The sequence below is a fragment of the Electrophorus electricus genome, chromosome 9, assembly GCF_013358815.1.
Source record: "Electrophorus electricus isolate fEleEle1 chromosome 9, fEleEle1.pri, whole genome shotgun sequence".
Lineage (NCBI taxonomy): Eukaryota > Metazoa > Chordata > Actinopteri > Gymnotiformes > Gymnotidae > Electrophorus > Electrophorus electricus.
Window position 1 is genome coordinate 20,732,187 of NC_049543.1, and position 27,605 is coordinate 20,759,791.

The 27,605-nt window shown below is 38.8% G+C and overlaps 2 protein-coding genes and 2 long non-coding RNA genes across 5 annotated transcripts in view; 2 read left to right on the top strand and 2 right to left on the bottom strand.

Moving 5' to 3' along the window:
- abca1a (ATP-binding cassette, sub-family A (ABC1), member 1A) overlaps positions 1 to 3,105 on the top strand; it is a 33,028-nt gene extending 29,923 nt beyond the window's left edge. For both annotated transcript variants that reach the window (XM_027020477.2, XM_027020478.2), the window contains exons 49-50: positions 426 to 669; positions 1,080 to 3,105. In XM_027020477.2, coding sequence (XP_026876278.2) covers positions 426 to 669; positions 1,080 to 1,220 — 385 coding nt within the window. In that variant the 3' untranslated portion in view covers positions 1,221 to 3,105. The remainder of the gene's footprint in view (positions 1 to 425; positions 670 to 1,079) is intronic.
- A 12,719-nt stretch (positions 3,106 to 15,824) lies between these two features.
- LOC118242027 lies at positions 15,825 to 16,256 on the bottom strand. Its single transcript, XR_004776511.1, has 3 exons — positions 16,179 to 16,256; positions 15,965 to 15,991; positions 15,825 to 15,874 (listed from the first exon to the last, which is right to left on the bottom strand). It is a non-coding gene; the product is annotated as an uncharacterized LOC118242027 (long non-coding RNA).
- Positions 16,257 to 18,573: 2,317 nt separating this feature from the next.
- On the bottom strand, positions 18,574 to 25,295 carry LOC113583869 (butyrophilin-like protein 10). Its single transcript, XM_035529562.1, has 10 exons — positions 25,272 to 25,295; positions 24,837 to 25,184; positions 24,517 to 24,675; positions 23,592 to 23,729; positions 22,768 to 22,863; positions 22,555 to 22,596; positions 21,910 to 22,011; positions 19,597 to 19,659; positions 18,911 to 18,952; positions 18,574 to 18,683 (listed from the first exon to the last, which is right to left on the bottom strand). The coding sequence occupies exons 2-10, from the start codon at positions 25,180 to 25,182 to the stop codon at positions 18,574 to 18,576; spliced, it is 1,098 nt and encodes a 365-aa protein (XP_035385455.1). The 5' UTR covers positions 25,183 to 25,184; positions 25,272 to 25,295.
- A 760-nt stretch (positions 25,296 to 26,055) lies between these two features.
- LOC113583862 lies at positions 26,056 to 27,373 on the top strand. Its single transcript, XR_003411354.2, has 3 exons — positions 26,056 to 26,086; positions 27,119 to 27,174; positions 27,359 to 27,373. It is a non-coding gene; the product is annotated as an uncharacterized LOC113583862 (long non-coding RNA).
- Positions 27,374 to 27,605: the final 232 nt, after the last annotated feature.

The window sequence follows — 27,605 nt, forward strand, 5'->3', positions numbered from 1 at the left end:
TCCAAAACAGATAACTCACCAACATGAATACTAGACATAATGGATAAGAAACAATGAAATAAACACTAGAAACTAGGCTATAACACAAGAGGCTAAAATAACAACAGGCAGCGCAAACATGATAGAGGTATGGAATAACAATGTCCAGCAACAAGACTGAACAAACACAGGGTATATATACATGTACTAATGTAACCTAATAATGAACAGGTGACACAAATGAGAAAGACAAAACGAAAACAAGGACCAGAACAGGAAGGGAACCAAAACAAGGAAGTAAAGCAAAACAAAGACATGAGACAGGGTAACCATGATGACAGGATGCTAGGGAGGGGCCAATCGCGACACTAAGCTAGTTATTCAACAATGCATAACACAATGACAGTATTTGATGAGTAGCATCCGTGCGCGCTTGTGTGTGCCAGGTTCGGAGACGGTTACACCATTGTTCTCCGGGTGGCCGGTGCTGACCCACAACTGGAGCCAGTGATGGAGTTCATCGAGCAGGAACTGCCCGGCAGCACGCTGAAGGAGAAGCACAGGAACATGCTGCAGTACCAGCTGCCCTCCTCCCTCTCCTCACTGGCCCGAATCTTCAGCATCCTTGCCAAGAACAAGGAGGAGCTCCACATCGAGGACTACTCAGTCTCTCAAACCACGTTAGACCAAGTATGGGCACATGTTTAGACCAAGGGCCATATAGCTGACAGCCTCCAGATTGTGGGTTTTCGAACCAACCCCCAGGACGGACGCTTAATTTTGTTAATTAGGCTTCTGTCTTGGTTGAAAAGGTGTGGTTATAAGAGTTCTGCAAGGTTCGAGCAGAAACTTGTAGGCTACACCCCTTAATTGAATAGCCCAGGTTCAGATGTAATCGCAGTTTGTGAGGTATTGGGGAAATTTGCCTTAATAATGTCTAAAGCAGAAAAATTGCAAGTAATTGTTAGTAGAGGATATAGCAAGCATGAAAGCTCCCTAATTATTCTAAATAATAATAATTATTATATAAATGCATGATTATTATTATATTTTCAGCTTGACCCACATGTGAAACTCCCATCCCTGTCTTTTTCCTTTAGGTTTTTGTCAATTTTGCGAAGGACCAAAGTGATGAGGACCACTTAAAGGACATTTCAATAAATAAGAACGATGCTGTGGTGGACTTTTCTCAGCTCAACTCTTTTCTCATGAACGAAAAAGCCAAGGAGACTGTAGTGTGATTTATCTAAGCTCATCACACAATAGATGGACTTGTGTGTTTTCATGAGTCTCTAGTGTCATTTTTCTATTTCTTTTTTTACTGTTTTAGTTCATTTTGTATATGTTCAGTGGTGTGTGTGCCCAAAAGAGGGTGTCGGACCTAATGCAAAACTCAATGCAAATCAATGCAAGAAACAAAATGGAGATGATTCCATTGAGATGCCAGCAAGGAAGAGCCTGGAGCTCCATCCACTCGGTGACTTTAGCATGCGTGAAACTTGAAGCTCTCTGTTCCTTTGCAGTGCTTTTTCCTTGTAGTGATCGACGAGACTGCTTATGGATGACATGCATAGTTTCAGACACTGCCAGCAAGGCTTTGTAAATCAGAGTCTAACTTCTTGCTTTCATGGGCAGCCTTGTAATCAACTGGTGAGGTCAACCTGTTCCAGCAGTGATGCCTGATTCTAATTTTTTTTTAGATATGCATCAAAACAATTTTTGTATAAAACATATATGTATGGGTGTCGCTATTGTTCTCTACTGCTGTTCAGTAAGGTGGCTAAGGAACACTCTACTAAAGGACAAAGAACAGAGACTGGCTGTTACAAGAAGTGAAGAATGAATGATAATAGTCCTGCTAGTTAGTGGTTTCTCCAAAGTGTGTGCTGCATGCTTTACATCAAGGCTTGATGAAGCCTTATGAAGATCTGACGCATGCTCTTTATCCCACATGAGAGTTGTGATCATACTGTCATGTCCTGCTGTTTTCAAGAGGGTTAAGACAGATGTGTAGTGTTTTCAAGAGGGTTAAGACAGATGTGTAGTGTTCAGGATGGTTCTGGATGAATAACGGTGGGATCTGGTGACACTTCTTTAAGAGATTCATTTTTTTTGTAATAAAATTCAGATTGAAGCTTATTTAAAAAAATACCTCAGATGAGAGGAGGTGGCCTAAACTAAACACAACAAATGTTTTGAGGCATTGTGTGCCAAACCACTCAAAGGTATAAACAAGAGTCACTAGTGCACATCATGTCACTGCAATCCCACCCAGCCAAACAAACACATGACAGCACAAGGAAGTGAGTTTGACCCGCATTGTTCTGTAATGTTACTATTGAATATCATGAATCGTTGTGTACTACTGCATGTGCTGTGGTCAGTGATTTTTTGTGCAGTAGTAAACAACACTTCTGTTGTTTGATTTTAATACTATCACACTTGAATTGCCTTGGATATCTCATCTAGTCTGAAAAGCCTAAACAGTTCAGTTACAGGCTATATGTCCTATTAATGGAAGTTTGCGCTCACAACTCAGGACTTTATTCCTCCTAAATTTCATAAAACTCTAAATTTCATAAATTCCTGTAATGTTAGTAATCTTACATGATCACTTTCATATTTTGGGCTTTGCTTACATAGGCTGTTTTTCCTGGCCCAAAGGTAACTGTGACCAAAAAGAACATTGTGCCACCAGTAGAGTTTTCCCTCAGGGTGGTTTTCTGTCAGGGGTTCTTTATAGTTCAATACCCTTAAAATAAATTTGAAGATTTGTCACTGCAAATTATGCAATATGGAAGTGAGTCATAAGAAATAAAATGACCTATTGACAATGACAATTCTATTTCTATGGAGAACTATCCTAGAATCTTTGGTCCAACATTGAAGCACTTTATAATAGCTAAACTGTTTTTGTTTTTTTTGTTTTTTTTCCTGGACATTCATGCTTCAACTTCATATACAAAATGTTATTTAACAAATGTCGACATTAGTATAAAATGTCTCACCATTGTCTTTTGTGTTAAACCATGTGTTTACATTTTAAGTATTAAAGGCTATTTTAGTCTCTTACGTATTTTCTGTACCTATGTATAAATAAATAATAGATTACATTTGGTCTCTACAGCTGTGCTTAGTCTTGTTTTTTGAGCAGGTGGCCACATACAGCTACTCCATAGCTGTGAGAGGTTGTTTACTGTACCATCTTTATCACGTATGCTACTGATTACTTATCAAAGGCTGTTGAATGATATGCTCTTTCTGAGCTGAGCTTCTTTTAAAGGACAAAGGTATTTTATATTTAATGTGTTTAAATGTGTATTTAGGTAACTGCATTGAGCTTGTCCATTAATTTCCCATAATTTATGTCATTAGAGCTTGCAGCTTGTCTTTCTGTAGTGTGTTCTATGTGTTCTGTAGTGTGTTCTGTAGGAAATAACTTCTCCACATAGATATTTTTTAAAAGATTCCCATCAAAGAGAAAAAGTAGTATAATTCTTACTGATAGTCATAAAATCATCAATAGAGGGTGAAATAAATGTAAACAGTAATGAGTTAAGTCTCCAGAGTGCAGAGAAAACAGGGCAATTAAAAATGTTATATTTACAGCAAGAGGGGCATGATCTGAAATGACTATTGGATGGCACACAGACGAGGTGATTTTAGGAATGAGGGAGCTATCTACAAAAAAATAATCGATGCGGGAGTAAATTTGGTGCAGATTAGAATAAAAACTATTTTCGTGGAGGGAACAGAAGGAAAATCTTATTCAGAAAATTAATGTCATTGAAATAGTAAGCATAAATATTTACCAAGAGCCCTGGAGTGTTAATGTCATGCCTTCTACAGAAACCCAGCCTCCTACAAACTACACTATCCACAAGCCTCCTGTTCGTCCCCAATCCCCTGATTACTAGTTCCACCTGTGTCTTGTTTTATCTTACGTGTCTTTCTATAAATGCTGCTCTATCCAGTTAGTCTTTGCAAAGTCTTGTTTGCCTGGTCTTATGTTTCTGAGCTGTTTGTGTCATTGTTAGTCAGGTTTTGACTTTAGTCTGTTCTCCTGGTTTTCTTTCTCTTGCATGCCCCTTGTCTGGTTCATATATAGTAATTGTTAGTTACCTGGATACTGACCTTTGCCTGTTTTGTTACTATGAGTTTGGAATACCTTTCACTATTAAAATGAATCTATTTTACCTACAAGCCACTCTGTCTCGGTTCTCTGAACTTCACAGATAAACAGAGAACCTTGAGCAATATCTACCATTCACATCTGCAATAATAATATCAGCAGAACACTGGATCCCTCTTTTAATTAAAATGGTTACCCTGATTTTGGAATTAAATGTTGAATGAAAAATATCACCAACCCAGGAAAATTTTAGTCTAAAATGATTACTATTATTAATATGTCCTCTACCCACTGTCACATCGGCCGAACCCCAAGCACACTACGCCACCCAACATGCTGTTCGTCACACGGCTAACGACGCAACCAATCATACACATTCCTTCAGATCCTCATCACTGGAATATTGATATCACCTGTTTCTCTATATTCAACTGTATTTAAACCTGCCTAGAACTTCCCAGTATTGTGAAGTCTTGCCACTAGTATCTACTGTGCTTACTGAGTGTTCTTTCCTTGATGCTGTATTAGACCCAACAGGTCTACTTCCTTGTACCATAGAGGAGGCATGGACTCCAAACCACTTGCCAAGGTATGAATCATACCTGTTAAAAAGATGATAGTGAAGTATTTTACGTTACCTGTCTATGTTAGGGCTCACACTCCGTCCTCTCTGTTTACAGCCCTGATTGACTCCAAAGCAGAGAGCAATTTTATATACACCTGCCTGGGAAAAGATTTAGACATCCCCACAGAGCCCTTACCAAAAACCCTTCGCCTAGCCACTCTAGATGGGTCTGCAGTAGGGCCTGGTTCCATCACTCTCTGCACTACACCAGTCAGATTCCCCACTAGTGCACTTCACTCAGAACTCATCTTGTTACTGGTTATAGAAGCCTCATCCTTCCCAATCATTCTGGGCCTCCAATGGTTGAAACAATACAACCCAAGCATATCGTAATCTCAAAGGGAGATCATTCATTGGTCGTCTCTGTCAGAAGGACTGTCTAAAGTTACCTACAGTGAACCTATGTTCCACCTCTGTAGAAAGCTCTGCTGACAATCACACCTTTTCTGTTCCTCAAGAGTACCAGGATTTCACTATTATGTTCAGTAAATAAAGAGCTACCTTGTTACCCCCTCACCGCACATATGATTGCCCATTGACCTCCTGGAAGGAGCTGTGTTACCTAAAGCCTGCATATATCCCCTCTCCCAGGAGGAGAAAGCCATGGAGACTTCCATTAACGAGGCACTAAGTCAAGGCTTTATTCAACCTTCCACGTCCCCCCGGCGTCTGGCTTTTTCTTTGTAAGGAAGAAAGATGGAGGTCTACATCCATGCATTGATTATCACAACCTCAACCAGATATCCAGAAAATATGCATACCCATTACCGCTTGTCCCTGTTGCCCTAGAACAACTTAGAGAAGCCAAATACTTCACCAAGTTAGACCTCCGTAGTGCATACAACCTGATATGTATTAAAAAAAAGGAGACAAGTGGAAGACTTGGTTCAGTACCACCAGGGGTCACTATGAATATAAAGTTATGCCTTATGGTTTCAGTGTAGCGCCATCTGTCTTCCAAGCATTTATCAACGACACACTTCGCAAATACTTAGGAAACTATGTGATCATGTACATTGATGACATCCTCAAATACTCACGGGATTTGGAATCTCACATACGACACATTCGTTCTGCTCTGAAGAAACTCCTGGACAACGGACTGTATGTGAAAGGAGAGAAATGCGAATTCCATCTCACCACTACAACCTTCTTGGGATATATAATCAGCCAGGGTGGTATCACCATGGATGACCGTAAAATAGAGTCCAATCTCACTTGGCCCACACCCACCACAATCAAGAAGCTTCAGAGTTTCCTTGGCTTCGCATACTTCTATCAATGCTTCATTAGGAACTTCAGTAGCATCGCAGCTCCTCTCAAACCCTCCTGAAAGGAGCAGTGACCAAGCTCCGCTGGAGCCAAGAGGCAGAGTGAGCAGTCAGACAGCTAAAGGAAGCATTTACCATTGCTGCTCTCCTTCAACATCCTGACCCGTCTATTCTGTTTGTGGTGAAGGTAGACACCTCAAACACAGAACAGCCCCTAGGCCTATCTCAGAGACACGAGGCTTCCAAACTACACCCCGTGGTGTATTTTTCCTCTAAACTTTCCCCAGGTGAACGTAACTATGGAATAGGAGAATGTGAACTGTTAGCCATCAAACTGGCTTTAGAAGAATGGAGACACTGGTTGGAGGGGGATAACCATCCTTTTTTAGTGATCACCGATCACCAGAATTTAGAATATATGCGGTCAGCCAAACGGTTGAACCTCCGTCAAGCCCATTGGTCATTGTTCTTTTCTAGATACCATTTCAGGATTATGTATCATCTGGGGTCCCACAATACTAAAGATGATGCCCTGTCCTGCATTCACCTAGTGGAGATGGAGGAGGAATCTAATGACCAGGAAAACATCCTTCCCACCTGGGTACATTTGGCATCCATACAATCGGAGATAGACGAGGAAAATTGAACAAGCCACACAAGGTACTGTCATCCCAAAAGATTGTCCTGCAGGGTAACATTATGTACCGGCATCATGTCAGAATTGGCTGTTAACCTGGGTTTATTCTTCACTCACTACGGGACATCCCGGTGAAACTCACACTCAACAACTCCTGGCTAGCCGACATTGGTGGGAGACGGTCACAAGTGACGTACACAGGTACGTTTCTTCCTGTTCTGTATTCAGCCAAAGCAAAACCCCTAGGACCCTACCTGCAGGTACACTCATGCTGCTCCCCATACCCGAAAGACCCTAGTCCCATATAGCTGTTGATTTCGTCACTGACCTAACTTGCTCAAATGTTAATACTACTATACTTATGGTATTAGACCGGTTCTCACTGGGCGTATGATTCATTACTTTCTCAGGATTACCCACAGGTCTTCAGACTATAGAGGCCCTGTTCAACCAGGTGTTCCATATATTCGGCATCCCGGAACACATCTTGTCGGACCGAGGACCTCAATTCACGTCCCGTGTGGTCAGCTTTTTTTGAACACATAGGAGTTGCTATTAGCCTTGCGTCCAGTTATCACCCACAGACCAATGGCCAATGCGAATAGACTAATCAAGAACTCAGCAAGTTCCTGCACTGTTTTTGTTTACACAATCCCTCAGATTGGTCCATGTTCCTTCCTTGGGCAGAAATTGCCCAAAAACTCGCTCACGAGTTCCTCCACTGGCATAATGCCTTTTGAGTGTTTCCTAGGCTGATGGCCCTGTGGAACTCAATCACAACCGATATCCCCACTGTGGATGAATGGATGCAACGCAGCAAGAGGGTATGGGAGGAGACGCACCAGTGGATTGGACACGCACTCCAACAATATTCAGAACTAGTGGATAGCCATAGAGAAAATACTCCTGCATGTCTGCTGGGAGAACATGTATGGTTCTCTATGCGGGATTTCCATAAACCGGGTTCATGTCACAAACTGGGTCCTAAATATATCGGTCCCTTTGAAGTACACAAACGCATAAATAAAGTGACTTACCAACTCAATCTGCCTACACATTACCAGATCTCTAGGTCATCCCATGTCTCACTTCTCAAGCCTGTCGTTTCAGGTCCTTTGGATGAGGTGTCTCCTGACGACACTCCACCTCAACTGGTTGACTATGATGGCACGCCAGTGTATGGTGTACGTCGCATTCTGGACTCCCAGAGATGGGGGAATTCGGTCCAGTACCTGGTTGATTGGGAGGGGTGTGGTCCTAAGGAACAGAGCTGGGTCCCTTGTTGTGATGTCCTGAATCCCGGTCTCCTTTCGGATTTCCACATGCAGTTTCTGGACAGGCCTGCTCCTCGTTCTCTGGGACACCCTTGCTGCTTTCCTTCTGGGGGTTCTTGGGTGGGTTCAACGTCTTCCACACCGGTCGTTTGTCGTCACGGGCATCCTCATGCCTTGGCCGTCCAGGACCCTTTTTTTGGGGGGGGGCTACTGTCACGTCGGCCGAACCCCAAGCACACTACAACACCCAACATGCTGCTCATTACATGGCTATCGACTCAACCAATCATACGCATTCCTTCAGATCCTCATCATCGGAATATTGAGATCACCTGTTTCTCTACATTCAACTGTATGTAAACCTGCCTAGAACTTCCCAGAATTGCAAAGTATTGCCACTAGTATCTACTGTGCTTACCGAGCATTCTCTCCTGTGTATTGGTTTTGTTTTTTGCTCTTCTGTCTTCTGATTTTTGCCTGCCCCTTTTTTTAGTTTGCCTGGTTCATGATTGATCTGTTTTTTTTTTACTTGGACTGTTTACCTTAATGATTTGGTTCATGATTTATATGGAACATGATGTATTTAACACAGTGCAAGCTCTCACCACCTTGGCAATGAAATCAGGGAAGGCTGAGAGCACTATGCCTAAAAGTCATCTGCTGCTGCCGTTTAATTTTCTTGAGGATATCACTGCAGTCTTTATAGTAGTGAAGCCTCGCTATAATGGGACGTGGTGACTCACTTGGCTTCAGTCTGGGAGCCAGGGAGTGGTGAACTCTATCCACCAGTGGATATTTATCGTAGGAAAATGCCTCTTTAAGTAGCTTGGATACGCTAGAGGTGGTCAGCGAAAATGAATCACCTTCAAGGACTCTAACAATCCAGAGATTCATGTCTTGGAGCTCTGCCGCCACAGCACAACCAGCTTGGATTTCAGCTGTTGTAGTGCACACCTCTACAAGGGGGCAGTGGTACCAACAGCTGAGGCTGTAGCTTGTACAACGGGCCAGATGAGCAATTGCATTTAACCCAGTACTTTATTCAATTTTGGAGGCATTATGGTCCAAACAATCGACATGACAGAATTAGCCAAATCATATTAAGAGACTGCAACAAACAAAAGAAGTTAAAGTTGAATCAAGAAATTATAAAACACACAACGGAGTCAGACCAGAGGTCTGTGAGCAAACCAAAAGTATATCTCCATCTTACTTGGAAGAAAAGTCTCATTCATTCAAAGTGTCATAAATGATCACAGACTAACCACAGTTTTCTTTTCCTTTTCATTGTGTTTTATATTCAATTGAATAATCTTTAAATTATTTCAAATAAAATATAAGACAGAATGGCAAGACTGGTAACCACAGAGCACAGTGAGTATGTCAGATCCCTCCTTTGGAATTTTGCAGACATGGTTCAGTGCTAATTATAACAGTTCACAAAACAGATCCTTGAGTACCATTAAGAGTGTCACAGTTGGTCAGCCATCAGCCAGGAAGGACATGCCCACTCTTGAGAGAGGCCATACTTCTGTTCTGCCATGCTTCCAATCACCAACATTACACCTGTATGACACATGTTCTAACTTGACTCCCCTATTTAATCCTGCAGGTCCCGAGAGAGGATTCTGCACATTGACAGACTAATGCTGTGAGACTTGCTGCGTATCGCGCTGCTACCAGCATATTTTGTTGTTTGTGGATTTTCCTTCCTTATTGTCTGAATGGAAAATAAAGAACACTTCAGCTTGGACTTGCCTCTCACTTCATCTGTGATGCCAATGTCACAGAATGTGCAGCCAACTGGAAGCGAGGCAAGCAGCCCTGATTGGGCTCACCTGCTGGCTACCCAGATGGCAGCACTGGAGCAGCAGAAGCAGGAGATGGGAGAGATACATTCAGTGGTGCAAAGCCTTGGTCAACGTGTGAATCGCCTGGCCGTAGGCTGCGATCAGCGAGCAATCTCTCCAATTACCTTGCCTATCTAGGAAGGGATCCAAGGTGTAATCACCACTCCCGAAGCTTACGGAGGAGACCCCAAAGGATGTGAGGGTTTTATCATACAATCTGAGCTCTTTTTCATATATCAACCCTGCATGCCGGATCACGCCAAGGTGGCATTCAAGATATCCCGGCTCATAGGAAAAGTACGAGTCTGGGGCACTGCATTAGTGGTTAATTCATCACCTTTGATGAATAACTACAGTGGTTTTGTACAGGAACTAAGATCAGTGTTTCACCACCTTCATCAGGGCAGACTTTATGGACAAGCCTTACAACGCCTGAGGCAAGGATTAAAACCAGCTACCGAATACACAATGGCGTTTCGAACACTAGCCGCGGGTACCTGATGGAACGAACCCACTCAGGTAGATGCCTCTGTAAATGACTTAAGATCAGAACTGCAGGTGGAATTGGCATGCAAACAAGAGGCTAGCACCCTGAAAGAAGTAATCCACCTCACCGTGACATATGACAGACTCTTGCAAGAAAGACGCCATCACCTCCACTGACTACCTCCTCGGGAGGAAACCACGATATCCAACCAAGGGCTGGTGTCAGAAGAGCCCATGCAACTCGACGTGACTGAAATAGGGCAAAAGCCTGGGGATTGCAGGAAGAGGGGCAAACCAGTGAGTCACTCTTTGAATGTCTCCTTATTTAAATTACCTTTGCGGGTCTCTTATAAAGGACAATTGCTTTCAGCCCTTGCACTGGTCAATTCTGGAGCTGCAGTTAATGGACTGGGGTTTCGCGAGGAAGTTGGGAATCAGAGCCTTTACCTTACCCTCCCACCTAAGTGTGCAAGCGCTTGACAGGAGACCGGTGGGATCCAGTTATATCACTCACGTTACCCATAACTTGTATTTTACCTCCTTACCTCCCTCTCTCATCAGATCACGCTCAGTTTACTGTGGTTGCACCTTCACAACCTGCACCTGTTGTGGAAGGAGAACCGCGTCCTACATTGGGCACGCTCTTGTGAGGGTAGATGTTTTCCCAACCGGAAAGTGCACAAGTGTTCAGTTCCACTCAAGCCACACAGCTCCATCATTATTGCGACTGGGATTGTGCTATCCCTCTGAAGGAGGGAGCAAGTGTGCCAAGTGTATCTGCTGTCTCAGGAGGAGGAGAAAACCATGGAACAGTACATTAAGGAAACCCTGGATCAGGGATACATATGCACCTCTACATCTCCAGCATATTTTGTTGTTTGTGGATTTTCATTCCTTATTATCCAAATGGAAAATAAAGAACACTTCAGCTCAGACTTCCCTCTTGCTTCATCTGTGCTGCCAATGTCACAAAGAGTAGATACATGGTTGTGAGGATCCAAATCTCCACCACGTTTATAATCACAAGCAGGAACAGCCTTAAGTGAGGCCTTAAATTTCCTTATTTATTCTGTACAAAATTCTGAACAACAAACACAAAATGAGTTTAAAATTTTTTGAAAATGGGCTCTTCTCAGTCCTAAAGCATTAGGCCCATGGGAAGAACCAAGAAGGGCTTACTTAACAGTAACATAGGTACTATTACCATGCTTGCTTATAGGACACACATGCATAAACACAACCAGCAACAAAGCAAAAAAGAAGCCCAAACAGTGGGATGTTGTGTAAATAGGTGAGTAAACATGCAGGTGAAGGGTCTCTTAGCTAATCCAATGTAGCCCATTTCACTTTAAAAAAAACAAACTCATGCTAGACCCAAACACCTAGAACCCAACAAAACTGTGCTTAGCAGTGTATATAGGTAAACAAGGAAACACATATACCTCCTGATTAGTGAGAAAACAATAGCGTGCTGAAGGTCACCATTCATAGTTAGTTAAAAGACAGAACTTGAAAGACAGAACTAAAATCTGCAGTGTCTTAAATCTGCTTTTTGGTAAACATGCTACTGAGAGGGACATTGCTCTATCCCTCAGTGGTACAAAGGTAAGTGATTAAGACTTTTCAGTATTACATTACTTTGTGATATGATGCTGTTATTACAATGTGTTTTAAGGTGGTTAATAATTTGTTATTACATAGTGTTATTAGTGTTATTACATATTTTTATGTAGTGTTATTACCTATGTATTATTAGTGTTATTAAAATATTACATTGTAACTACAGTGTTGTTACATTGTTATTGTGTCACATATTACACTGTTATTACATTGAATTTACATTGGTATCACAATGTGTTATTACACTGTGTTATTACAGAGCATTACTACATTGTTATTACATATTGTTATTTTATAGTCTTACTGCACTGTTATGGCAGCATTATTATACTGTGTTATTACATTGGTATTACAATGTGGTTTGTGTTGACATTTCGGTGTGTTAGTGTATAGGTAGATTTAGTATTGATCTATTTATCTACTATGGATGGATGCAAAATAAAGTGTAAAACCTATCACATCCCTTTGCCTTTTCCCCCCAAGCTTTATTCTCTTTACAGCCATTATCTCAACTGACAGAATGCATCAGAAATGTATTTTCTGTTTTAGAAAATGCTTGTAATGCAGACAGCTACTTAGCCTACTGAATTATCATAATTTCTGGTTTGGATTGAAGGATAATTGATTAAAGATTAACTGTTCATAAATCCTGTTACCATGCTGATTACCATTCACAGTCCAGTGACAGTCATCTGTGTTAAAATGCTCTGAATGGTCAAAATATGGCACAAACATACCTCCCCCAAGCACATTTCTTATGAGCCCTCATAATTTTACTTAGAATTACCTTTGCATAATTTCATCCATAAAATGAAATTGCACATCTGTGTATTATAAGTACTACAGACCATTAGCTCTGTATGCTAAAAAACCAGGTGTAGCCTTATTACCCTCCTAAACATGTTCAAATAAAAGGTATCAAACCTAGGAGCATTTTTTTTGCTCTTTAGAAGCACCAAAGAGGCTATGCTGGTGGTCTTTACTAACCAGCTCCATTAAGATTGGAATAACTATAAATGTCAACATTATAAACGGCTTTGCTTTTTGGAAGAGTTATATGCACAGAGCTCACAGGACAGGGGGGAAATGATGTATAGTCTTGGTATTTCCACACTAGAGAAGGCTGCTTTTTCATTTATATTTACATAGGCTATTTGTTTTTATGTGCTGAATTGTTGGTATATTGCAGTTAAAACATAAAACATTTCCATACTTTAGTATTACTATGCCATATGTGTGCTCTCATGGGTTGTTTCCATCCTTGTGTTGTTTTTACTTAAGATCATTTGAATACAGTAGGTTTTAGATTTTATTAGTTCACCCCCAACATAAGTGTCACGTAAGATATATAAATCAAGGCAGCTGTATAAATAAAACTGCCACAGTTTAGTCAGCACCTAGCCCACACACATGCGCTCACACACATGCATGCACACAAGCAGGTTTTCCATCCTCCAAGTTTTTGCAAATTTTGAAAAAAAAAAAAAAGAATTAAAAAAGACCAACATTTTTTAAAAATTCATCCAAATATTGCAAAAAGATTTTTATGTAGGGTGAGGTAGAAAAGTCAGAAAATCTCTAAAGCCAAATTGTAGGAAAAAGCCTTAAAAACAGAGTTACATTTCTCCATTTTGCTCTCCCCTTTTTAAGCACACAGTTACACGCTTTGTGTTTCACCTTTGTGCTGCAAAGAAGCCTTAAGAAAGTGGCTGAGACAGATTTCTGTGATGGTGTGGTTTCTGGACTTTTTCCATTTACTTTGTATTTGAGTTGCACATAACACTCCTTCCTACACTCGCATTTCACTCCTTGCTCCAAATGTCACAAAAGCAATATGGTCCCCAATACAATACCATTCTCAAATGTAATAAGCCTACAAGTAATCTATACCATTGCATTTGGGAATGTGAAGGATAAAGAAAATTGGTAAGAAGTAATGTGATGAAAACTAAATTACCATTATTATATTGATATATTATTATATTCTACATCTGTAACCCTGTAACATGCAACCTGAAATAATGGTATTTATTTTACATGCACAGCTGCTTCTTTCTTTTGTTACGACCCTGTCTAGGCGGTGAGGTCGCAACAGCACTTTGAAAAGACTGGTAGCAGGATGGTAGGTGGAATGATTAATCACTGGACTAAACTGGCAGACGAGGTGAAATTTTGTGTATTTAAATGGTGAACAAAGACACACACATCTATATACAAACACTGAATAACTTCGGGAGTGGTTATTTGCCAACATAACAAACAAAACCCACACTACCAAAAGAAACACCACAACTAACTACACTTTACAGCACAAAAATGAGGGGCGGGGCCAGCAACGAGGTGCACAGACAGCCCCAAATCCCGAACCAGATCATGAGCACACTGCAGCACTCCAGCAGTGTAACACTTTACAATGGAGGAAAACTGATAGCATGTAGGAAGACTGCTGAAAGAGATAGCAATCATTTTGTCAACAGAAATGCAAACGTGTACTGTGAAGTTAAACATGGGGTCTATAAAGAAATGTGGCATCATGTTATTTATGTTTCAATATAGTGATGTTAAGAATATGTTACATAAATAAATGTGGAAGGAAATAATGTTAAATGGTTTTCTTTTGTGATTTTCTTGGGTTTTTGAGTGTTGATTGTTTGGTGTTAAACATTTGAGCGTTGTATAAAGCTAGATTAGAAAAAAAAACCAACAACAACATTTTTTTTATTTTATGAGCAAAAATCTCATGAAAACAAGCCAGCATCAAGAATGTTGCTCAGAACGCCAATTAATTGTCTCCATTTAGTGGAGCGCACATTTGATCGGTGGTGTGTAGGTTTATGTATATGTAAGCCATGTATGTTTTGGTAAGCCAAAATGAGAGATGGTGCTTAATACTTTGATGAAGTTGCTAACTTTTTCAGTGCAGTGGAAAACAAAACCTGTGTATGTTTCTGACTCAACTTCTTCAATTATCTGAAACGGAATAATCTAGGACATTTCTTCCTGACATATTTCTCAAGGACTTTGAACCACATTGTTGATCTCTTCCAGTTCTCATCACCACAAGGTGGCTGGCCTCAGATGTGTTGTGTAAGCTGGAGCAGAGCAAAAACATGGCCTGGCCGAAGGTAGTCAAGGTTTGAATTTGAAAACTTTTACTTAGGCAGTTTCATTAAGAGGATTTTTCAAAATGGTATTATGTTGATGTGTTAAAAGTCTACAGGGTACAGCTAAACCCTGTTGTTACTATCTAAAGTCACTATTGTATTCTAAATTGAGGATAATAAAATTCACTTTACAGATACAGAAAAATGTGTATACACCCACTTATTCTAGTTATATTTAATAGGTGTACTCAGAAGAGTACAATTAAAATACAATAATTGACAAAACATGAATTACAAATATTTAACTTTGTATAGCAATAAAACAAGTTAGGATCATGATCATTTGTCAGAACATTAAAAATGTTTCCTTTAGTCTGTTTTATTTACAATGTGTAAAGGTGTTTTGTCTCGTACTCCAGGGCTGATTAGAGGGTACAGTGCTTTGGCTTTCACATTAGATAGTGTATAGATATGTGATTTTGAATCAGCATCATAAAAGGAGAGAGTGTGTTCATCACAGTCTAAAAACACTCCCACTGTTGTGATAATTTCAATAACATCTGTTAATGGAACTGGATGATCTTTGAAGTATATTTTACGTTCCTTTTCATAACAAAGGACCCAGAAACCATTCTTTGGTATTAATGGGATGTTGAACTTTCTCTCAGCTGTGTCGCTTGCCACTCCAACGTACCAAGACAGCTTTTCTTTAGGTTTTGACCACACCTTCACCTCCCAGTATTTTCTTCCAGAACTAAACTGCTCTTTACACAGGCAGAAGTTTCTATCATTTAAGTTGTCATCAGACTCTTCTATTTGAATGCAATGCACTCTCTTTCCCTGCTGCCCAACTCTAAAAAACTTTGGAGTTTCTTCTGAGTCTATGGTGATGTTCACTTAAGACAGAAATGGAAATATTTTATTATCCAACACTACATATTTATAATAATATAGTATTGTTGAACTAAACTGAGTTCATTTCTTACCTTTACATGTTTTCACCTGGTTCCATGCTGTTCCCCGGAATACCGCACAAAACATTACCAAAACAGAAGAAATACTGCTTTAAAACAGTAAGATGTGTACTGCAACTCAGTATTAGAAGTGATATTAAACTAAATGACAATTTACTCCAAAGACTCCAAAGAATCCCAAATATATTTTATTTTTAATTTTATATAATTGTCTTGTAACATTCACCTGGTATTGATGGCTTTACAGGCTCTTGTTCATGATGATTCACCTGCAACTGCAGAGTCTGTCTGGAGTCACTCACTGTGTCTAACACAACATTACAGAACAAATGTTTATTAATGTGAGAATAATTGACTGATGGTCTTGATGATCTTGTTGAAAGAGTTTGAAGATCCAGTTGGGAAGAAGTAGAAGTATTAGTCTTTGAATTGTATCTGTGAAGCTCAAATAATTAACTAGAAAATGAAGACCTATATAGAATTTTCTTGATAAATTATGTTTGTAAGTACTAATTCATAGAATTTTATAGGACACTCTTGGTGGGTTGGGAAAAATTGATTTGTAATAGTGAGAAAAAAACCTGTTGTTGAAGGTTCTTCTGGTGATTTATGCTGAACAGGATCTACAGGTAGAGATCATGAGGAATGAGCACATTTTAGACACACATTGATATTTCATCATTTTATTTCTAAAAATTAATAAACCAATTAAAGCTGTAACATTTCTGGTATTACTTTACTGGACCGTTCAGCTAAATGTTCTTATACACTTTTATTATTTAACTTTCTTTTGTCATGGATATCATACAATAAATGGAAGTATTATATTGAAAATATTTAATGGTTGTATTCTTATTGACACACTATCAGTAATAGCTCACTGTTCACAAGTGGAAGTGTCGGTCTGACTTCTAAAATGATTTAATCTTATCGTGAGCATTTGAGTATTTCATCTTTTTATAATGTGTTTAATTATAATGTGATTTATGCCTGCAATGTCCTTCAGTGAGTGATTCTTCTTTCTCACACTGCACAGCCTGTCTCAATCCACTTGTAGTGTTTAAACATGTGACATCTGTTTACATATTACAATACCATAAAATAAATGTGTATAAAAGGGAGATGAATTTCTGGTACTTGAGGAGTGATTTTTGGAGCCATAAAAGATAGTAATTACCTGCACAGAGAGGGTCTGAGGCTGGGATGTTGGTAGAGACATTAGTTTCAGTTTGAACTGATTCTGTGATGCACAAATAAATAACCACAAATAAAGATGTGCATAGAATTCTGATAGACAAATCACTTTTGTATATATTTTTTCAGACATGTTTTTGATCTATCTTACACGTTCTGATATATAAAACACATTTATAACATTAATAATCAGTTCAGTATTTGAAATTTTCATATCTAAAGTCATTTGGACTTATTTTGTCTTTTGGGAATAAGGTTCGGGTTAATAAAACCAGATTATTAGTAAAAATGTTCTAGCAATTAGTAAAACAAAATAGTAAAAAATGAAAATCTGAAGTGTCCTAAGGGTTTGGATTAGTTTGAACAAGTACCAGCTCTTAATATTTTACCAAGAACCACAATTTTATCAAGGTTAATCAAAGACCCAAATATCCAGTGTTTGCTATTGTTCTCTTTGATTGTATCCTTGTCTTGTGCAGCAGGAGTCCAGGTCCCCTCTGGCACCCTGGCCATCCAGAAACCAGATTGCCAGACAAAAACGCATCCTTGTAACAAATTACCACAACACATTCATTACATGCGTTAATACCGACAACCCAGAGCAATATAGCAGAGCCATAACTTCTCCTGAGGACCAGCTGTTTCTGGTGACCAAGGATGTGCGGAGATGCCAAAGAAAGATAAACACAGGGAGAGCTACTCTTTAGAGCATGTCCTCAACAGCCATCTGAAGTTGGGCTGATATCTTCATATCACTGGCCCATATCTACTGTTTCCACCTGCTTTAAGACCACTACTGCCATCACATGTCTAAATGACTACTGACCCATACCCCACACCCCTATAATAATGAAGTGCTTTGAAGGATTAGTGATTACACACATCAAAGACTTATCTGCGAATGTTACACTATCTTACACTGACCCACCTAGACAAAAGAAATAATTAACTGAATGTTATTTTTAACATTTGATCTCAACATTTAACACCAGTAATTCCATTAAACTGATCAATAAACTCAGAGTCTACATATAACTGGGTTTTGGACTTTCTCAATGGTAGAGCAAATGGCTATGGACTCAGCCCACTCAAATAATTAACTAGAAAATGAACCCCTATATAGAATTTTTTTGATAAATTATGTTTGTAAGTACTAATTCATAGAATTATTTAGGACACTCTTGGTGGGTTGGGAAAAATTGATTTGTAATAGTGAGAAAAAAAAAACCTGTTGTTGAAGGTTCTTCTGGTGATTTATGCTGAACAGGATCTACAGGTAGAGATCATGAGGAATGAGCACATTTTAGATCCAGTTGGGAAGAAGTAGAAGTATTAGTCTGAATTGTATCTGTGAAGCTCAAATAATTAACTAGAAAATGAAGACATATATAGAATTTTCTTGATAAATTATGTTTGTAAGTACTAATTCATAGAATTTTTAGGACACACTTTGTGGGTTGGGAAAAATTGATTTGTAATAGTGAGGGAAAAAAACCTGTTGTTGAAGGTTCTTCTGGTGATTTATGCTGAACAGGATCTACAGGTAGAGATCATGAGGAATGAGCACATTTTAGATCCAGTTGGGAAGAAGTAGAAGTATTAGTCTTTGAATTGTATCTGTGAAGCTCAAATAATTAACTAGAAAATGAAGACCTATATAGAATTTTCTTGATAAATTATGTTTGTAAGTACTAATTCATAGAATTTTTAGGACACACTTTGTGGGTTGGGAAAAATTGATTTGTAATAGTGAGGAAAAAAAACCTGTTGTTGAAGGTTCTTCTGGTGATTTATGCTGAACAGGATCTACAGGTAGAGATCATGAGGAATGAGCACATTTTAGACACACGTTGATATTTCATCATTTTATTTCTAAAAATTAATAAACCAATTAAAGCTGTAACATTTCTGGTATTACTTTACTGGACCTTTCAGCTAAATGTTCTTATCCACTTTTATTATTTAACTTTCCTTTGTCATGGATATCATACAGTAAATGGAAGTATTATATTGAAAATATTTAATGGCTGTATTCTTATTGACACTCTATCAGTAATAGCTCACTGTTCACAAGTGGAAGTGTCAGTCTGACTTCTAAAATGATATAATATGCCAAGTGTGCCAAAAAAATATAAAAGTATTTTACAATAAACAACAACTATCTTAGACCCTTTAAAGCTATTTGCCCACTGATTTCATCTTATAATGAGCATTTGAGTATTTCATCTTTTTATAATGTGTTTGATTATAATGTGATTTGTGCCTGCAATGTCCTTCAGTGAGTGATTCTTCTTTCTCACACTGCACAGCCTGTCTCAATCCACTTGTAGTGTTTAAACGTGTGACATCTGTTTACATATTACAATACCATAAAATAAATGTGTATAACAGGGAGATGAATTTCTGGTATTTGAGGAGTGATTTTTGGAGCCATAAAAGATAGTAATTACCTGCACAGAGATGGTCTGAGGCTGGGATGTTGGTAGAGACATTAGTTTCAGTTGGAACTGATTCTGTGATGCACAAATAAATAACCACAAATAAAGATGTGCATAGAATTCTGATAGACAAATCACTTTTGTATATATTTTTTCAGACATGTTTTTGATCTATCTTACACGTGCTGATATATAAAACACATTTATAACATTAATATTCAGTTCAGTATTTGAAATTTTCATATCTAAAGTCATTTGGACTTATTTTGTCTTTTGGGAATAAGGTTCGGGTTAATAAAACCAGATTATTAGTAAAAATGTTCCAGCAATTAGTAAAAAAAAATAGTAATAAATGAAAATCTGAAGTGTCCTAAGGGTTTGGATTAGTTTGAACAAGTACCAGCTCTTAATATTTTACCAAGAACCACAATTTTATCAAGGTCAATCAAAGACCCAAATATCCAGTGTTTGCTATTGTTCTCTTTGATTGTATCCTTGTCTTGTGCAGCAGGAGTCCAGGTCCCCTCTGGCACCCTGGCCATTCAGAAACCAGATTGGCAGACAAAAACGCATCCTTGTAACAAATTACCACAACACATTCATTACATGCGTTAATACCGACAACCCAGAGCAATATAGCAGAGCCATAACTTCTCCTGAGGACCAGCTGTTTCTGGTGACCAAGGATGTGCGGAGATGCCAAAGAAAGATAAACACAGGGAGAGCTACTCTTTAGAGCATGTCCTCAACAGCCATCTGAAGTTGGGCTGATATCTTCATATCACTGGCCCATATCTACTGTTTCCACCTGCTTTAAGACCACTACTGCCATCACATGTCTAAATGACTACTGACCCATACCCCACACCCCTATAATAATGAAGTGCTTTGAAGGATTAGTGATTACACACATCAAAGACTTATCTGCGAATGTTACACTGTCTTACACTGACCCACCTAGACAAAAGAAATAATTAACTGAATGTTATTTTTAACCTTTGATCTCAACATTTAACACCAGTAATTCCATTAAACTGATCAATAAACTCAGAGTTTACATATAACTGGGTTTTGGACTTTCTCAATGGTAGAGCACATGGCTATGTACTCAGCCCACTCTAGTACTCCTTCTTGATCCACAAATTTATCACCAGACTTCAGGTTCTTTAACTCTGAATTATTCTGTTTTCATGCAGAATTGGGCCTGCTGTAATATTGAATTCACCAGTTGGGACTGTATAACATCATACATATTATCAATTGTGATACAAGTCAAAGTCTGCAGTTTATTTCCTGATGCATATTACTACAATGGAGCAATAATATTGTTTTACCACACTACTCATTGCTTCAGTATACTTTATGGTCCATTACTGACCAGTGTTGCTATGTGTAACATCTGGTTGTCACTCTGTAATAGTCTATGCTTTTTGCATTGTTTGTCACTAACTGTACCTTAATGTTTGTCCATGAGGACTTTAGTACAGTTTCAATGTGTATATACCCATGTGGCAGTGAAAAAGCTTTGTGTAATGCTATGTTGGTATGACAATAAAAATTGCATTGAAATCAATCTTTTTCATTTAGAAACATTTGCATATTGATGAGCACATTGGTTTTAAATGGGTTTTTTTCTTTCCTTTCATCAGTCATTTCTAAGTTCCATCTACATTACGTCTTTTCATTGGACTGCGATAAACAGCAATTATTTATTTTATATAACGGCACTCTCCCCATCCAATAAATCACGTGATATGACCTGCCACATGCTGGTGGTGTTTCCTTGTTGACTGTTCACCGTGTGATTATTCCTTGATTGCAGCCACACCCTTCTTTTTAGTTGATCATTTGTTACACCTGCACCCTGTTAAATCATTTCATATATGTATGTATTAAAACCATGTTGGTAATATGTTTGTTGGTCATTCTTCATGCTCCTTGTTTGTATTGAGGTATTCTTTGTCTGTACCATTCGTTACTCATTTTATGTGTGTTCAGTACTGTTTGTGTTTGTCATTAGCGAATTACGTTTTTTGAATAAGTGTCTGTGTTTATCAAGACTCACTGCTGCCTCCTGCTCCTTACCCTGTGGCACTTGGGCTGTAACATTTTATTACGACTGACTGTGTTTTTTATTTTTAAGTAAAAAAGTAGTGGATTCAGAGTCCTTATAATAATCTGCCCTAATGCAAGAACAGAAACCTTTTAACATTTTCTGTGGAAGGTAGTTAAGTTGTGAGCTGTCAGACAATTGAAATGTAGGTTCAACCAAAGTATGTGAACTTGCACATGCACACACATTCACCCATGGGCGTTCTGACTAACCTAATATTGCAGTCTGATCAGATGAAACTGCAGTGTGAGATTTATTCCATGTCTGCTTATCTGTGTCCATAGGAAAGGTGTTCAGTCGTTCAGTTTCTGACGCTACAAAATACAAAAATGTTTCAGTATTTGATTTTCAGTATTCGAAGTTCATTCATCTGTTCTAACACACATTTACCTGCAGTTTCACCCTTGGCTCATAATTGTAATCCTGATCTAACTGCACCCCCCCACCCCAAAAAAAGACACCTTTCTGACACAAGAATTACTGCTCTTATTTCAGTATTTGATTTTAACAGATCTGATACAGTCAGCAAAGTCATCTATGGTATACCAGCATCTTACCCTCTCACCATCAGTCCAGCCAACTGGTTTTCTATTTCAACCAGTAATGCCACATAAGCATGGTTCTATGATTTCCTCAATCAGATCTCCAAAATATTAATTTTATCTAAACAAAGGTTCATTACAATTGTGTAATATCATCTATGGCACATTTACTTGCAGTTTCACCCCTTGCTCAGGATTCTGACCGAGAAAATGGCCACGTCTTTAACACTTCCTTTGATATTACAGAGTTGAACAGATATCATTGTTCATTTAGCAGGTTGTTATCAGCAAAATGGACTTTATCCCAGTACCTACCTTCTGTACTTTGTGTTCTCTTTCGCTTGGAGCCAATCAGACCTACAACACAGAGAGTGCCATGTAGTGTTACAGCCTAACATCTCAGCCAACACAATATCACTTAATTCAAATTCACATATTTTAGAAGTTTATGAGTCAAATGCACACTTCTGTAGAGGAATGTAATGAGAATAATATTAGTATCAGTGAAACCCTATTTTTGTATAGCACCTTTTTTATTTAGCACGCAGTATACTGCAAGTCCTGTGACACACAGCAGCAAGAAGATGAGCGTCACAATGAAGGGTCCATACATCGACTCTGCAACTACACACAAAACCAACAAACTCATAAGCCTGAGTGTGTTCTGCTTTGGGAGTTGTGGATCTCCATATTTAGCTAGATCCTGTAATGACTAGGTAGGTATCATTTGTATTACCATTTTGAGATTTGTTCCTACTATGATGCCGTATTTTCATTGGACATGCCTAGTACAAGTGTTAGACTGTGTTTGAAATAGCTATATACTACTACTCCATACTACTTGCATACTAACTGGGCTCCAAATCAGACATTTGCGAACAAAATAAATTATTTGAGTACCCGAAAGATACCCAGATGACATACTACTTCCACCAAATATGCACCCAGAGCTATCTACTTGGTGTACTGCTTCCGATCACACAACCGTTGTGGAAAATCTTTCACAAGTGGGCGGGACCTTCATATGCTTCACGTGACTTCATAGTATGGCTTGTGTTTGTCGCATACTGAATATTATACTGCAAACTAATACAGGGACCAATATGCAGTATACAGTATATACTAAGGGTAGTATGCCATATAGTGTAAGAAATCCTGTTCTTATCATGTCTACTGATAATCTTAGGCTAATGAGTAATATATTTTGCAGTTTCCTTCGTGGATTAGCCACCCATTTATGCTCATTGTTTTGATGTCCGTAAATGTGGAAAATGATGCATCATGCTGTTATAGCTAGGGGAAGGATGCAGTTTTGTGTAATTTTATTTCTCTTTGTGATTGTAAAGTGTCACCTGCAGGAGTATGTGGCAGAATTCTGCTTTCTCCCCTCTCCTGATTGGAAGTAGATAAACCCACAGAGCAGGAAAGCCACTCTGATTCAGAGGAAGGGACAAAGAGCCAAGAACATACATTCACCAGCCCTTCAGAGTCTGCGAGATAGAAGTTCAGATGGGGGGAGTGAGAGAGAAAGAGAGTAGGGAAACAAAGAGGACGAAGTGGATAGGAACGTTACATATGGATGTATAGACACAGTTACTGTCTACAAAATGCATTTCTCAAAAGCTCCTAATATCTCCCAAGCTCACTTTAAGAAAGGGATCAAAAGGTCAATGGCTTACTGAACTGCATTCAGCAGCTTCACTATCATAACAAAAGTTCCAAACCAGGGGGTCTCCACTGAATTGGAGAGACCATGTGGCTTATTTAGCATATGAAAAAGCCAGTTAGGAAGGTGCCAACAGCTCTTGCTGTAATTAACTTAAAGGAACTTTGAGAGTGAGGTATAAACAACCATCATTGACAATGAGAACTGGCCTACACATGAACGTCTTAGAACTTCATTTCTATTGAGGAATGATAGATACAACTGGGGTGGTATTTTCATTCTGAAATCCTTAACATCGGTCATACACAATTGATGTCACATCCTTAACAGGATAAGTGTAGTCAGGTGAGAGGTGCTACTTTCAAATGTTAATATGGTGTTTTTTTAATAGTAGGTGTTCAGTCCAGCTCTACTGAATCTGTAGTGCTTTACTGTACTTTGCAACTGCTTATTGGAATAAAAATCTATAATTTTTTCTTCTCTTTTGGAGAGATGCCCTTTTTCCTTACACCATCCTTGTTGTATTTCTGGATGAGATGGATGGAATTAAGGGATAGATGGAATTATGGAGAAATTATGCTAGTTGCTTTTTGGTATCTAAGAAGGGTTACCAGTGGTGAACTTGACTTTGCTGAGATGTTTCAGGTCTGTCCCACTCTTGTCTGTCCAGATGACAGATGGCTCAGGAAACCATCCATGTGACTGACAGCTAATATTCAACTTCTCATCTTCTGCTTTAGCAACAGAGAGGACAGGAGTGGAACCCACAACTGCAAAAAACAGTAATGTTAACCAGTTAAATCCACCAATAACTTTCCCCAGTGTTTTTTTTTTTTTTTTTTTTACTGCAACCTGGGAGGAACATTGTGTGACTTCGAACTGAAGATGGTCAAAAGAAGGCTTTGAAAAAAATAAAGAAGCCAGCTTTTACCTTTTATCTGGAGGGACACCTTGTTCTTTTCATACCAGCTTTCACTGCTAACATGGCAAATATAGTCTCCTCTGTCTGCTAGTGTGAGGTTCTCCAACTTCAGAGTGACATTTCCTTTCGCTTGTATCCCTAAGAGAGACACTCGCCCCTGGTACTTTTGATCTGCTTGGCTCTCCAAGATCTGCCTGTTTTTATAGAACAGAACTGGGGCATTGTACATATTTGGGCGGTACCAGCGCACTTCAAGGGATCCAGCATCTGTGTTATTTGAGAGAGTGCAGGGCAGAGACACAGATGCCCCCTGGAGCCCTGTGACAGGATCTTGTGGAACAACCACTGAGAACATTTCTGCAGAGCAGAGAGATTTGACAGTAATGTCAGCAAAATCCCAAATATGTTGATTGTAGCTTTTAGATAATTAATAACCATACTCACTGAAGGAAGCATGACAAAGAGTGGGAAGGAGAAACAGCCAAACCCATCCCAGTAGTGTGACTGTTAATTAATGTAGATGTAAATAAATGCAAATGTAAACACTGTGTAACATTTTAAGACAGATTAAGGCTTGTTTAGATTTTGCTTAAGTTTTAAGTTGTTTTAATTTATCAAATAACAACTATCATCATAGGAAAGCAACTGTAGAGCTGAGTTTCAGTTTACCTTTAATAAATAGACAACTATTATTTAAAAAAATCGTCTAGCAGTTGTAATAAAAAGACTTGTGGAACTTGTGAGCCAATAATTCATTATTATATAAATATATTTCGCTGTTATAGTCTGCTGAAGAATCAATGGTTAATTAATAACCTTTATTACCACTATTGGCGTTCACATTATTTGTTGTTTTGAATCTTGTACAAGTAAACCAGATTGAGTTTTTATTGTAAACTTCACTTAAAACGAATCTGTTGGTTTAGCTATTAGACGACACCATTCAACAGACGTGTGATCAGACGCATGACTCGTAGCTGTAGCCTAATCATGCGCATGACTCGTCACGCCCATTAAACTCTCCCAGCTGTAGTCTAAACTGGGAAATGCCGAATGATCATTATTTAGACTTAGGGATTATAGATGCTGCTGAAACAATACCATTGTAAATCCAGAGAAACAGGTGGGCGGAGAGGGGTTTCCCTTATTCATCCACCCTGAAGGCGCTAATGCTATCCAGCTGGCATATGACCCACCTTCAACGTTGAAATGTGATTGAAATAATGTCAGTTGTTTCAACGTTTAATCGTTGTGAAAAGGTTAGTAAATTACTTATAAATCAACGTTGGAATTTAGGCCTTTATTATTTTATTTGCAAAATATTATTAATATTTTGATCAGAAACACTTCAAAGGTCTAATTTATATGTTAAAACATAAAACAACAATAGATATCTCACGCAAAAATACTCCAGAGGTGAGGTAGCTCGTAACGGAAGAGGGTTTTTGCGCGCATTGTTTATGGACTAAATTAGCTAGATAACTCGTTATTAGCTAACTGCATTAGTTATACAGCTAGCTAGCGTTAGCTTGGTCAGGAAACAATGATAAATAATAATGTGCGTTTTGACACTTTCACACTGTCAACTTGCGCTTTTGCGGTTGTTGGTGATATTTCCACAGAGGCAAAGTGCATAATGTGTAACGTAGCTAGTTAGGGCGCAAAAATATCTGCTAATTTGCTAGTTAGTTTTTCATCGCTCTTGTGTATCTATAGACCCCAGATTTAGTAGCTAACGCGGCACCCGAAATGGCTAACCTAACTATCTTCCCCTGCCAAGTGGCCACTGTTGGGCCCCTGAGCAAGGCCCTTAACCCTCAATTGATGGAATTGTATTCAGTCAGAATTGTAAGTCAGCTTGGATAAATGCAGTAGATGGGTGTCTTGGTTGTGCACCCTGTCATTTATGGTGAGCAGTGAGCACAGTCCCAATTTGGCATGCAGTCTGGAAAAAGTGCCCCACATCAGATGGTTGTCAACTTGTTTCACACTGTCCTAGAGAGACTGTCCTCTGCCTGTTCAAGTTTAGGATCAACAGTAGACCCTTTGCTGTTGAGGTTCTTAGCCAAGTGATATACTTCACTGGAATGTGGTTCCATAGCAACAACAAAGTGGGTTTTCTAGTTTCACAAGTCGAGTGTCGCTTAACATGCGAGGTGTGAACTAAACGTAATTGTATTTAAACAACTACAGCTCTGGAAAATGGTTGACAATGCACACATGATTTGTAATACATTAGCTAAAATGCACATTATTTGAGATCGTAATCTAACCTGTTTTTTGTTGTTTAGATGTTATCAGTACATATAAAACCACACACAAAGCAGACCATGGCAAAATACCTCAGGTATGCACCAGAGAGGATGAGTGCTGGTAGCATAAAGAAATGTGGGATTTGCGTTTTTAATTGCCTGTCTTATTCAGTTTCCTGTTGTACTGTTCAAGTTCTCTGATTAAAATATTCTAAAAAGTGAACTGCTTTAATATTTTATTCTGGAATCTTGTATAATGCTTTTTTCCCTCCCATACAGTGTGGAACATCCCAGTCTTGCAATAAATATAGAACGGTTTGGAAATCCGACTGTGCCATTGGATCACATTCAAGATGACTTGTATGTATGGTATGGCAAGTAAATTAAATGTGAAAAATATTGAAATGAAAACATGAAATATGTAAATGTGCCACGGTTTTCCCCTCCTTTCTTCCGTGTTCCATGTTTTCCCTGTCTTGTGTATTTTAGTTCCATGCCGTAGTTTCGTTTTATCCTCGTTGGATTG

What these genes read in the sequence shown, in the direction of transcription:
- LOC113583869 (XM_035529562.1), bottom strand. Translation starts at nt 25,182, where the DNA reads ATGTTCTCAGTGGTTGTTCCACAAGATCCTGTCACAGGGCTCCAGGGG. An exon ending in TCTGCCACATACTCCTGCAG is followed by an intron (nt 22,864 to 23,591) that starts GTGACACTTTAC and finishes TTTTGTGTGTAG; the next exon opens with TTGCAGAGTCGATGTATGGA. An exon ending in TGATCAGACTGCAATATTAG is followed by an intron (nt 19,660 to 21,909) that starts GTTAGTCAGAAC and finishes TGTGCATCACAG; the next exon opens with AATCAGTTCCAACTGAAACT.